This window comes from Oncorhynchus clarkii, chromosome 1, assembly GCF_045791955.1.
Source record: "Oncorhynchus clarkii lewisi isolate Uvic-CL-2024 chromosome 1, UVic_Ocla_1.0, whole genome shotgun sequence".
Lineage (NCBI taxonomy): Eukaryota > Metazoa > Chordata > Actinopteri > Salmoniformes > Salmonidae > Oncorhynchus > Oncorhynchus clarkii.
The window spans coordinates 19,827,225-19,839,722 of NC_092147.1; the positions used below are offsets into that span (position 1 = coordinate 19,827,225).

Below are 12,498 nucleotides of genomic sequence, written 5' to 3' on the forward strand. Positions count from 1 at the left end.
ACTTCATTTAGCTTTAAAAGCTACAAAGCTGGCCTCCAAAGGGTGTATTTAATTATTCGAAATGGCTTTAAAGACATCTTCATTGAATGTGAAATGTGAAATGTCTAAACCTTAGGTCTGCCATAGCAGTTTGTCCCACATCTAAACCTTAGGTCTGCCATAGCAGTTTGTCCCACATCTAAACCTTTCATAATATGATGGAACTGTGTTATCTATTAAAATGGATGCTTGAAGATTGCAATTTTGTTGATCAATGCACCTTGTTTGTGGTTGGTTGGCTTCAGCTCCAATCCCCTTTGATCAATTGTAATTTAGATGACCTTTCATCCATTACCTCAATATCTCTTGGCACCAATGTATTGATGAAATGGTCTGAAGAACGCACTATTTTTAAATGCCATTTTAAACCATTTTACCTCAATTACAGATAGCCTATAAACCATGGTCACATAAAATTGGGATTCATATCTGGCTACAGTAGGCCTATGTGGATCGCCTACGGCACATTGATTCTGAGTTTAAACCTTGGCCTTAAAAGGAGGAATTAGATGCAGTGGAAAACTGAAGTACTAGTGTAACAACATAGGATTAAAAATATAACAAATCTTGCGCTTTCTTTAATAAGGAGGATGCCCTTTAGCGCTGACCTCGTCCATCTTCTGCACTGCATGGAAGAGCAAAACCCCACATGAACCTAATCTTTGGCAAAACGGCAAATAATGTCATGAATGGAATAAGAAAAAAGCCAAGGAACACGATTGCCATCTAGCGGAGAAAGAGGTAATCGTGTTGAATTCCTATGCCAGTACTGTCGTACATCGAAGTGCTTCATCTCTGTTGTAATACGGCAATTTGCCTTCATTTAGGAAATCAGACATGGCTTCCTCAGTGATTTGCAGCGAAACACAGAGCAGGGCAGAAAGCGTGTTATAGTTCGACATTTTAACAGATGTAGGTGCGAGTTAGATGTTTTTACTTTTATATATCATCACATTTGATAAACAGTTCAAAATAAACGTGTGTTGTAGATGTAAAAAATAAAAAGACGTCTGGCATGCAACGCTGAAATCCCCCTTGAACGTTCCACAACAGACCAACGATGTATATAAACCCGGAATTGCTGACGTTATGGCCATTGAGTGGCTTTGAAGCCACCGATCGGCCATATTGGCACTCCCCAGAAGGAACAGTCTATAGGAATGAAGGCAAGTCTACAGTACTTAGATTAAATGTTTCAAGGACAAAATTGCATGCCTTGCAGTCCAAACACAAAGTAGACGGGATGTCGGGCTTAAACCCTCAGCCCTTGAATGACGTTATACATCGTCACATCTTGAGTGTCTCTTGTCCAAGTCAGGGAAAGTGATCGGAGAGGCAACGTCTTTGGTGGAAATCTTGAAATGTATCTTAAAAACAACCAACCTAAAGATATTAATGTATGTGTGTACCAACCCACAAATGTAAATAACTTTGCACAAATGTAAATCACTATCCACAAATGCAATTTACTAGCCACAAACAAGCAGATTTTTTTTATTTTTATATAGCTGCAGATATACAGGTCATTTCCAAGGGCCTTAAGAAAAATCACTGCCATTGAGATTTGCATATAGGAGAGTGAAAGATTATTGTGGGTAGCTGGACAGGTAGGATGACTGACAATAGTCAAGGTGAACAGGTCATGTGACAGAGGAATGGATGAGACTGAGGCAGGAATTCCTTTAACCACAAAGTGGTATATTTACTGGGCAGTTTGCTGCATAACAAAGGAAACAGAATAACATGTATCCAATCAAATTCAAATCATGAAGTCAAATCAGAATCATTCTCATTATTAACCGAATGAGATAATTCAGAAATAAGGTTCCATAGGAATTCAATATGAAGAAGAATGGAGTAATTTAGGATCATATCCATTCATTATAATAATGAGAAGGATAATGCTTATAAATCTATCTGTTATCAGTTATTCAATCTATAATCTCCAGTTGATATCAGAATTTATCAGTTCAGCAAACAATTACATTTAATATTTCATCCTTCCAGCTTAGTCTTTATATGTACATGTAATTTCATTACATTTTAACCATATTTCAATGGCATAATTGGCCTGTGATGATCTGTAGGGCTGTGATCATTTTCCATTTACATAACACAATATGTTTGAAGCGTGCGCTCCAAGCTGCTCTCCGCGGTAATAACTATAAACAATAACTGATGGCCGGCTCTCCCAATCGTAACAGATAGTTCAGATGAAAGGTAACAGATGAAAGGTAACAGATTCGGGGGATTTACGTTAATTCACAGACGCACAGAATGTCTGGATTAAAAAGAGTTGAGGAAGAGAAAGCAGCGAGGTCGGGCGATGGCGATTTCCTCCTTTTTAATGAGTTGAGATCTGTCAGACATTTTCACCTCGCCTAATTAAAGCGCCCCTGGCCCAGCTGAGCATGTGGCCATGAATTAAAGGACGATTCCACCAACTCCATGGGCCTTTCTATAGAGATATATGCGCAAACATGACAGATTTGGAAGCGCTTAGGTCACCTAACTTTGGCGATTTACATAGCAACAGAATCAACTTCCGGTAGACAGGTGTAGTTCTAGTATGCTTAACTGAAAGGATACTGTTCGTTTACAGTATACTAAAATTAACTTATGTAGTGTATATACTCATTAAGTATGTAGTACACAGTATTTTTAGTGTGGGTATTCGAACACAGCTACCGTTCATTTACAGTATACTCAAATTAACTGATTGTGTACAGTATGTTAGTATGGGTATAAGAACATAGCTCTTCACTCGCTCCCTCAAGCTAATTTGCGGGCCGAAGGGGTAACGTTTGTGAATTTTTCATCCACTAAAGATGGCAATCAAACTGCATCCGGCTTTGACGAGGGTAAATGGCTAGCACGAGGGCTGAGGGGGTAAAATGGCTAGCACGAGGGCTGAGGGGGTAAAAGGGCTAGCACGAGGGCTGAGGGGGTAAAATGTCTAGCACGAGGGCTGAGGGGGTAAAATGTCTAGCACGAGGGCTGAGGGGGTAAAATGGCTAGCACGAGGGCTGAGGGGGTAAAATGGCTAGCACGAGGGCTGAGGGGGTAAAATGGCTAGCACGAGGGCTGAGGGGGTAAAATGGCTAGCACGAGGGCTGAGGGGGTAAAATGGCTAGCACGAGGGCTGAGGGGGTAAAATGGCTAGCATGAGGGCTGCAAGGGTAAAATGTCTAGCACGAGGGCTGAGGGGGTAAAATGTCTAGCACGAGGGCTGAGGGGGTAAAATGGCTAGCACGAGGGCTGAGGGGGTAAAATGTATGTGTTTGTACTGCAGCCCCTGTTTCTAGTTTAATAATTTCACTACATCCGCTAGCTAGAACATCTGCTAAACTATGTACACAACCAAAAAACTTTGATTTGAAAATTATACTTTCAGGACAATGTTTTCTAGATGTTTTATTTATTTAAAATGATGCTTAGCATACATAATATAATTTAAAGTATGCATTAAGGTGTCTGTACTAGAATAAATGTGGCAAAAACAAATATAGACATTAGTAAATGCATTTCTATAGCTTTCAAAATATTTTTTACACTGGTGAGGGAGTGCCAAGATGGAGAGGCATGGTGGCTTCAACACAGCGGCCCCTATCAGTCAGCTAGTGTATACAGTATACAGTGCCTTGCGAAAGTATTCGGCCCCCTTGAACTTTGCGACCTTTTGCCACATTTCAGGCTTCAAACATAAAGATATAAAACTGTATTTTTTGTGAAGAATCAACAACAAGTGGGACACAATCATGAAGTGGAACAACATTTATTGGATATTTCAAACTTTTTTAACAAATCAAAAACTGAAAAATTGGGCGTGCAAAATTATTCAGCCCCCTTAAGTTAATACTTTGTAGCGCCACCTATTGCTGCGATTACAGCTGTAAGTCGCTTGGGGTATGTCTCTATCAGTTTTGCACATCGAGAGACTGACATTTTTTCCCATTCCTCCTTGCAAAACAGCTCGAGCTCAGTGAGGTTGGATGGAGAGCATTTGTGAACAGCAGTTTTCAGTTCTTTCCACAGATTCTCGATTGGATTCTGGTCTGGACTTTGACTTGGCCATTCTAACACCTGGATATGTTTATTTTTGAACCATTCCATTGTAGATTTTGCTTTATGTTTTGGATCATTGTCTTGTTGGAAGACAAATCTCCGTCCCAGTCTCAGGTCTTTTGCAGACTCCATCAGGTTTTCTTCCAGAATGGTCCTGTATTTGGCTCCATCCATCTTCCCATCAATTTTAACCATCTTCCCTGTCCCTGCTGAAGAAAAGCAGGCCCAAACCATGATGCTGCCACCACCATGTTTGACAGTGTGGATGGTGTGTTCAGGGTGATGAGCTGTGTTGCTTTTACGCCAAACATAACGTTTTGCATTGTTGCCAAAAAGTTCAATTTTGGTTTCATCTGACCAGAGCACCTTCTTCCACATGTTTGGTGTGTCTCCCAGGTGGCTTGTGGCAAACTTTAAACGACACTTTTTATGGATATCTTTAAGAAATGGCTTTCTTCTTGCCACTCTTCCATAAAGGCCAGATTTGTGCAATATACGACTGATTGTTGTCCTATGGACAGAGTCTCCCACCTCAGCTGTAGATCTCTGCAGTTCATCCAGAGTAATCATGGGCCTCTTGGCTGCATCTCTGATCAGTCTTCTCCTTGTATGATCTGAAAGTTTAGAGGGACGGCCAGGTCTTGGTAGATTTGCAGTGGTCTGATACTCCTTCCATTTCAATATTATCGCTTGCACCGTGCTCCTTGGGATGTTTAAAGCTTGGGAAATATTTTTGTATCCAAATCCGGCTTTAAACTTCTTCACAACAGTATCTCGGACCTGCCTGGTGTGTTCCTTGTTCTTCATGATGCTCTCTGCGCTTTTGACGGACCTCTGAGACTATCACAGTGCAGGTGCATTTATACGGAGACTTGATTACACACAGGTGGATTGTATTTATCATCATTAGTCATTTAGGTCAACATTGGATCATTCAGAGATCCTCACTGAACTTCTGGAGAGAATTTGCTGCACTGAAAGTAAAGGGGCTGAATAATTTTGCAAGCCCAATTTTTCAGTTTTTGATTTGTTAAAAAAGTTTGAAATATCCAATAAATGTCGTTCCACTTCATGATTGTGTCCCACTTGTTGTTGATTCTTCACAAAAAAATACAGTTTTATATCTTTATGTTTGAAGCCTGAAATGTGGCAAAAGGTCGCAAAGTTCAAGGGGGCCGAATACTTTCGCAAGGCACTGTATAAATAATTGGAAAAGATACATAGTCCTTCTGCAGCAGGATGAAGTAATGACTGTAAAATTGCCACAATGTATCTTACAGAGTAAGCTCTGTTCTGAACAGAGATGTTAAGCAATTCGGGAAGAAGTACATGACTCATATGAAGAAGCGTGCTGGAACTCTGACCAGGTAACTATAATTACATGACAGGTGCGCATGCCCTCAAGAGGGACAGTATTGGCGTATGTGTGGCAACAACAATGATGAAAACGTGGGTCCCAATTATTAGACTGGGTGCCAGTCTGTTTCTGCTCTCTTGCCAACTCTTATGGAATTTTTAATGCCAATGTTTTGCTCGACAATAACAATGGAGTAGGCAAAAGTACAAACAGATCTGGGACCAGGGTACCCAATCATCTCTCCTTTCTTCTGAAGTATGCACCACTGCTCTTCATGGATTTGAAAGGAAATTACTGGTATATGGAAACTCCCTTTAGCCCATGCCAAGACCAATCCAATTATTTTACATTTGTGGGAAGTAGTGAAAAGTGTTAAAAATAAAATTACCAGCCTTTCGTGAACTTTTTTCCCCTCTCACAATATCTACTTTTTTGAGGAAAAATGTACTTACTATGACTGATATGTGATTTGTGGTTGTTCCACCTAGCTATCTTAAGATAAATGCAATAACTACACTGAGTGTATAAAACTTTAAGAACACCTTCCTAATATTGAGTTGCAACCCCACCTTTTCCCTCAGAACGGCCTCAATTTGTCGAGGCATGGACAAGGTGTCGAAAGCAATATACGGATGCTGGCCCATGTTTACTCCAATGCTTCCTTCCCACAGTTGTGTCAGGTTGGCTGGATATCCTTTGGGTGGTGGACCATACTTGATACACACAGGAAACTATTGAGCGCGAAAAACTGAGTTCTTGACACAAACCGGTGCGCCTGGCACCTACTACCATTCCCCGCTCAAAGGCACTTACAGTGGGGCAAAAAAGTATTTAGTCAGCCACCAATTGTGCAAGTTCTCCCGCTTAAAAAGATGAGGCCTGTAATTTTCACCATAGGTACACTTCAACTATGACAGACAAAATGAGAAAAAAAATCCAGAAAAATCACATTGTAGGATTTTAAATGAATTAGCTTACAGAGATCACAGAGACACATTGACTGGCACACAGACATTGTGGAGCCAAGAGATACACGCTTGACCTCTCCCCTCTCTCCGGCCCAAGTAACTTAGTCTTGACATAGAACAGATACTGCAACCCCACCACAGTATTATACACAGATAAACATTCTGATGAGAAGTAACTTACAAACATATGATGAATATAAAACATCTTACCTATGTTACCAACTAATTCTGATTATTCCCCAACATTCCCCTCTCAGGGACATTGTCCCTTCTAAAGATTCAGAATATGAATTACATACTCAATATTTAAAAATAAAAATTCAAATACCCTCAATGTCAAATACCTTAGCTTATATGGAAGCTTTCTCCCTTCTGAAACTAAGTTTACAACCTTTATTCTACAAGACAAACTTGCACATGTTTAATTACACAGAATAAACCATTTTGAGGAAAATAAAAACATAACCAATATTTAGAAATGCTCCCTAAGTTACATGAGAACCAGTGTCTAAACACAGGCCTCCTCACAACATATAGGACAGACATCCCTCTAAGTCCTCATGCTCAGAAATATACTCAGGAATAGAGAATAGGTCAGTGAAATCATTCATATTCCAAATCATAAGTAACAACCCAACTATTTATCCAACCAATATTTAGAATAGTATTCCTCAGTGATTCAAATTTGTCTTATCACAAAGTTAAAACCTCAATTTAACACACATCAATATTAGCAGATTTACATACAGTATAATTATCCCATAATTCTACTATTAACTTTTTTAATCATGATTATAATACAGATCAGTATCTCAATGCATTCTTAATCTAAATGACTACAATTTACATGGTGTAGACCTCTTCAATTAACCTGATACCACAAAAGTATAAACAATTTAATAGCACAGTTGACTTGGCCATTCTAACACCTGGATATGTTTATTTTTGAACCATTCCATTGCAGATTTTGCTTTATGTTTTGGATCATTGTCTTGTTGGAAGACAAATCTCCGTCCCAGTCTCAGGTCTTTTGCAGACTCCATCAGGTTTTCTTCCAGAATGGTCCTGTATTTGGCTCCATCCATCTTCCCATCAATTTTAACCATCTTCCCTGTCCCTGCTGAAGAAAAGCAGGCCCAAACCATGATGCTGCCACCACCATGTTTGACAGTGGGGATGGTGTGTTCAGGGTGTTGTTTTTATGCCAAACATAACGTTTTGCATTGTTACCAAAAAGTTCAATTTTGTTTTCATCTGACCAGAGAGCACCTTCTTCCACATGTTTGGTGTGTCTCCCAGGTGGCTTGTGGCAAACTTTAACCGACACTTTTTATGGATATCTTTAAGAAATGGCTTTCTTCTTGCCACTCTTCCATAAAGGCCAGATTTGTGCAATATACGACTGATTGTTGTCCTATGGACAGAGTCTCCCACCTCAGCTGTAGATCTCTGCAGTTCATCCAGAGTGATCATGGGCCTCTTGGCTGCATCTCTGATCAGTCTTCTCCTTGTATGAGCTGAAAGTTTAGAGGGACGGCCAGGTCTTGGTAGATTTGCAGTGGTCTGATACTCCTTCCATTTCAATATTATCGCTTGCACAGTGCTCCTTGGGATGTTTAAAGCTTGGGAAATCTTTTTGTATCCAAATCCGGCCTTAAACTTCTTCACAACAGTATCTCGGACCTGCCTGGTGTGTTCCTTGTTCTTCATGATGCTCTCTGCGCTTTTAACGGACCTCTGAGACTATCACAGTGCAGGTGCATTTATACGGAGACTTGATTACACACAGGTGGATTGTATTTATCATCATTAGTCATTTAGGTCAACATTGGATCATTCAGAGATCCTCACTGAACTTCTGGAGAGAGTTTGCTGCACTGAAAGTAAAGGGGCTGAATAATTTTGCACGCCCAATTTTTCAGTTTTTGATTTGTTAAAAAAGTTTTAAATATCCAATAAATGTCGTTCCACTTCATGATTGTGTCCCACTTGTTGTTGATTCTTCACAAAAAAATACAGTTTTATATCTTTATGTTTGAAGCCTGAAATGTGGCAAAAGGTCGCAAAGTTCAAGGGGGCCGAATACTTTCGCAAGGCACTGTATATATATATATATACACACACACACACCCATAACTCCTTTGGTCAGTGTACCACCATGAAGAACAATTCACATGTGAAATAGGACAAATAAGTACTCACCAAATTATTTATTATTAAGGTATTATTTTCAATGATTCTTTGTCATACTATGCTATAACACGTCATATGTAAAAAAAGAGACAGACTGTCAATGATCCTGAAAAGGCTTTCACTTGTGTTCCCGTCAAGATGCCCAAAAGATGGAGACTTGGCTAAAATCAAGACAGCAGCTCACTACAAATATCCTTCAATGTATTATTAAATGTCTCTAAAATCATACCAGTTCAAATTAGTTGTAGTAAGTCTTGTTCGAGACAGAATGGCCTTGTAATTCAAACGTGAGGCAGCTTGATGTAGAACTACACCGCCTGGACAGGACACTAGTCTTAGTTGTAATAATTGCTTAAATGAGTTGTAATAGTACAGAAAAGTTATGCCTGGACCTAAATACTGTAATAAAGAAATGTTGATTTTAATGCATAGTAGCTACAGAGAAGCTTTCAATTAACATTGTTCTGTGCCGTTCTCTTTCATTACTCCTCTGCTTATCTGGTTCTTAACTCCACACCCCCAGATTTCCCATCCAGGAGGTCCCCACGGTGCACAAGCTACAAATAGTGTTTGAGAACAGTGCCGACTTCTTTGGCAGAATAATTGTTTACTCCTTGGACATCCTGGGGGAAAGAGCTTTGTGACGTTTCTGTTTCTGCGTGAGAGAGGGAGACGTATAGGGAAAGAGAGGGTATAGTGCCATTGAAGAACATGACTGCTGGAAGACTACCACCCCAAATTAATTGTTTTGAATGGGAACCATATCTGACTGCTTTTGGTGAGGACATTTTAAGTTGGTTACCTGCTTGCGCACACAAGCAACAAGGAAAAAGGGAGGATTTGGCTCAGACAAAGAATCTGGATTTTATTGCAGCTTTCCAGGCTTTAAGGTCACGCAACCACCTGCATATTCAAATGCTTGTGCTGTGCATTTGATTTCCCATTCCAAATGAACATCGTAAAATGTGTATGCATTTTGTTTTTGAACATTTGATTTCCCATTCCAAATGAACATCGTAAAATGTGTATGCATTTTGTTTTTGAACATTTGATTTCCCATTCCAAATGAACATCGTAAAATGTGTATGCATTTTGTTTTTGAACATTTGATTTCCCATTCCAAATGAACATCGTAAAATGTGTATGCATTTTGTTTTTGAACATTTGATTTCCCATTCCAAATGAACATTGTAAAATGTGTATGCATTTTGTTTTTGAACATTTGATTTCCCATTCCAAATGAACATCGTAAAATGTGTATGCATTTTGTTTTTGAACATTTGATTTCCCATTCCAAATGAACATCGTAAAATGTGTATGCATTTTGTTTTTGAACATTTGTTTACTATCCATTGGTGCAAAACCTCCAGTTTTTTTAAATAGATATTTAAAGATAGTTTGCCCCCCCCCCTCCCCCCCAAAAAAGAAATATAAGCATTTCCATTATATAAAAAACATGTTGAATAAATGTACAAGATAAGAACCACAGTGTCCCTTAACGTTGGAGCTTCCGTTCCAAGTGTCTTCACTACCAACCGCCTTTTGTGGCTTCAGTGTTTTGGTCAACCACCTCACCACTGATGCCAGCAGGTGATCCTCTGTTCAGCACAACGTCCTCTCTAACCACATCCTGGTGCCCTTAGCTGGTGTCATGCTTTTTTCTTCAGGAGTTTCAGAATATGGTCCTCTAACACCTTTTGGACTGAAACAACACATGATTTACAAAACTTTTTTTACTTGATTACATGATTTACTTTTGCCAGGGAAGTTTAAAAAAAAATGTTGTTGAAGATGACAGATTAGAGAGGGTGCTTACCTTGTTTGTGTCCGAGGGCAACAGCTAAGGCCATTGGACTATACCCAGAATCTGCCTCAATGTTCATGTCTGCCCCTTTATCTGAATTACAATCATAAGACCATCATATGTATTTGTGCCACTTTGAGATGACTACAGTATTTTGGTTTTGGAGATCATTAATTAAAATGACCTGTGTGCAGGGGTATGAGGCAACGTACCTAAGAGGGCCTCAGCACACTTTACATGGTTCCCTCTAACAGCGTAAAGGAGAGGAGTACCACCATTCTTAAACATACAACATCCCATGAATAAAATCACCCAAAAACATATTGAAGACTGATGTGTGATATTTCTGAAGAAATCAAGAATCCTAATTTACACCCTTACCCAGTCATAAGCATTGATATCTACTCCATGTTCAAGAAGACGTTTCACTATGACTGCATAGCCTCCTGAGCTCGCCAGGGTCAAGGCACTCTCCCGTTCCCATGCTATCGTACTAGGATCTGCCCCCTAAGACACAAGGTCATAGCAGCCACACAGGTTACAATCAACCACCACCCTGTTTATGACTAAACATTGAATTCAATGAACAAGGGTCTAGAAATATCACAAACGTTTTCCAGGAGGAAATCCACCATGGCTTTCTCTCCAAACGCTGCTGCCCACATGAGAGGAGTTAAGCCCCGTTCATCCTGGCGGTTTAATAATGAACTGTCTGCAAGGTCAACAAACATTTTAATTTTTACACAGGACACTGCCTACAAGTCATCATGCTGGTTCCACAATACTACACAAGTCAGGCAAGTTCTACTCTTTGCACTATTGGTAAGTGGATATGGACATTTCTCACCTTTGCTCAGGTGTGTGGACACCTGTAAGACCTCCCCCTGGGCAGCTAGCTGGTGGATGGACAGAACTGATGAGACATCAAAGAGTCAGTGTTTTGTACATTTCATTGTCCATATACTAAATGATATGCATAATATACCTTAATCTCCCTCAGTTATATACAAATACAAAGGAATATACATATACAGTGTACATAAAACCACAGAGATATTTTAGGGTCATTCCTGTAACATTCCTGTGCATTATCTAATAGATTATGAATGAGAGTGCATACACAGTAGTGTTTAAGGTAATTTGCCATAAACAAAGAGTTGATTGTGTTTTCTGAGTTCAGACAGACATACTTACTGTCTAAAGTAGCTGGTCTGACTGTGACCTCGTTCCCACGCTGCCTATTCGTGAGGGTGGTGGAGTATTTCAACAGGCTCTCCTCCTCATCCACACCCATGTTCTCTGTAGTCACCATCACACCTGGTAGCAAGGAGCAATACAGATATTTCATCACATTTGCATACCCCAATGCCTATAATCATTTGAGACTTTATGCAAACTGAAAATGGTGTTGACACATTCACTGCAGACAAATGGACAAGTGTGATTACTGTATGAGAAAGCCTATAGACCATGCAAAACCAGCAAAGAGTTGTAGGACTGACAGTCATACCATTTAACCGCTCTCCTCTGGCCTCCCCTGATAGACATGTAGTGGATTCCAATGCTAGGTCATCTGAGAATATGTGTAAACTGGCTGCAAGATCTGGTATCTCAACACCATCTGTGCCATCCATGGTCTATTGAATCAAAGTAGAGATATATATTACTATATTGATTAGCTTTAGCCAACAGAAGTCAATAGAACAAATATGGAACAAATGTCTATGATTATCTCACCATCTCTTACTTTTCAAAGCTGAAATGATGGAAAACCATTCCACATCAGCTCTTGCAAAATAGGAAAGTCTCAATGGAACATTATAAATAGATTCATTTTTACCGTTATGTCGCAAGCAATGGTTTATATGTCCAGCTCACAATATCGGATAAAATAGCAACATCAATGTTTTATTCTTCACTCCAACTTCCTGATATCAAAACTGAAAGTGAGTTTATTTACAAAATCCCATGATGCAATTGATAATGGTAAGCCGCCCGAACTGTCCATCCATTCATTACATTGCTTATAAATAACTTTATCCAATTAAGTGTTTTTGAATGTGTGCATGTGT

At 39.6% G+C, this 12,498-nt stretch overlaps 1 protein-coding gene and 1 pseudogene across 1 annotated transcript; one reads left to right on the forward strand and one right to left on the reverse strand.

Annotated features, from left to right (window-relative positions):
• Positions 1-876: 876 nt before the first annotated feature.
• Positions 877-9,296, forward strand: LOC139420854 (nuclear receptor 2C2-associated protein-like; annotated as a pseudogene).
• LOC139381005 (regulatory factor X-associated ankyrin-containing protein) lies at positions 8,572-12,374 on the reverse strand. The gene is made up of 9 exons (XM_071124265.1): positions 12,267-12,374; positions 11,937-12,063; positions 11,621-11,743; positions 11,274-11,339; positions 11,038-11,138; positions 10,808-10,933; positions 10,639-10,705; positions 10,439-10,519; positions 8,572-10,324 (listed from the first exon to the last, which is right to left on the reverse strand). Exons 2-9 carry the CDS (start codon positions 12,058-12,060, stop codon positions 10,272-10,274), a joined length of 741 nt encoding a protein of 246 aa, XP_070980366.1. The 5' UTR covers positions 12,061-12,063; positions 12,267-12,374; the 3' UTR covers positions 8,572-10,271.
• Between the last annotated feature and the right edge of the window lie 124 nt (positions 12,375-12,498).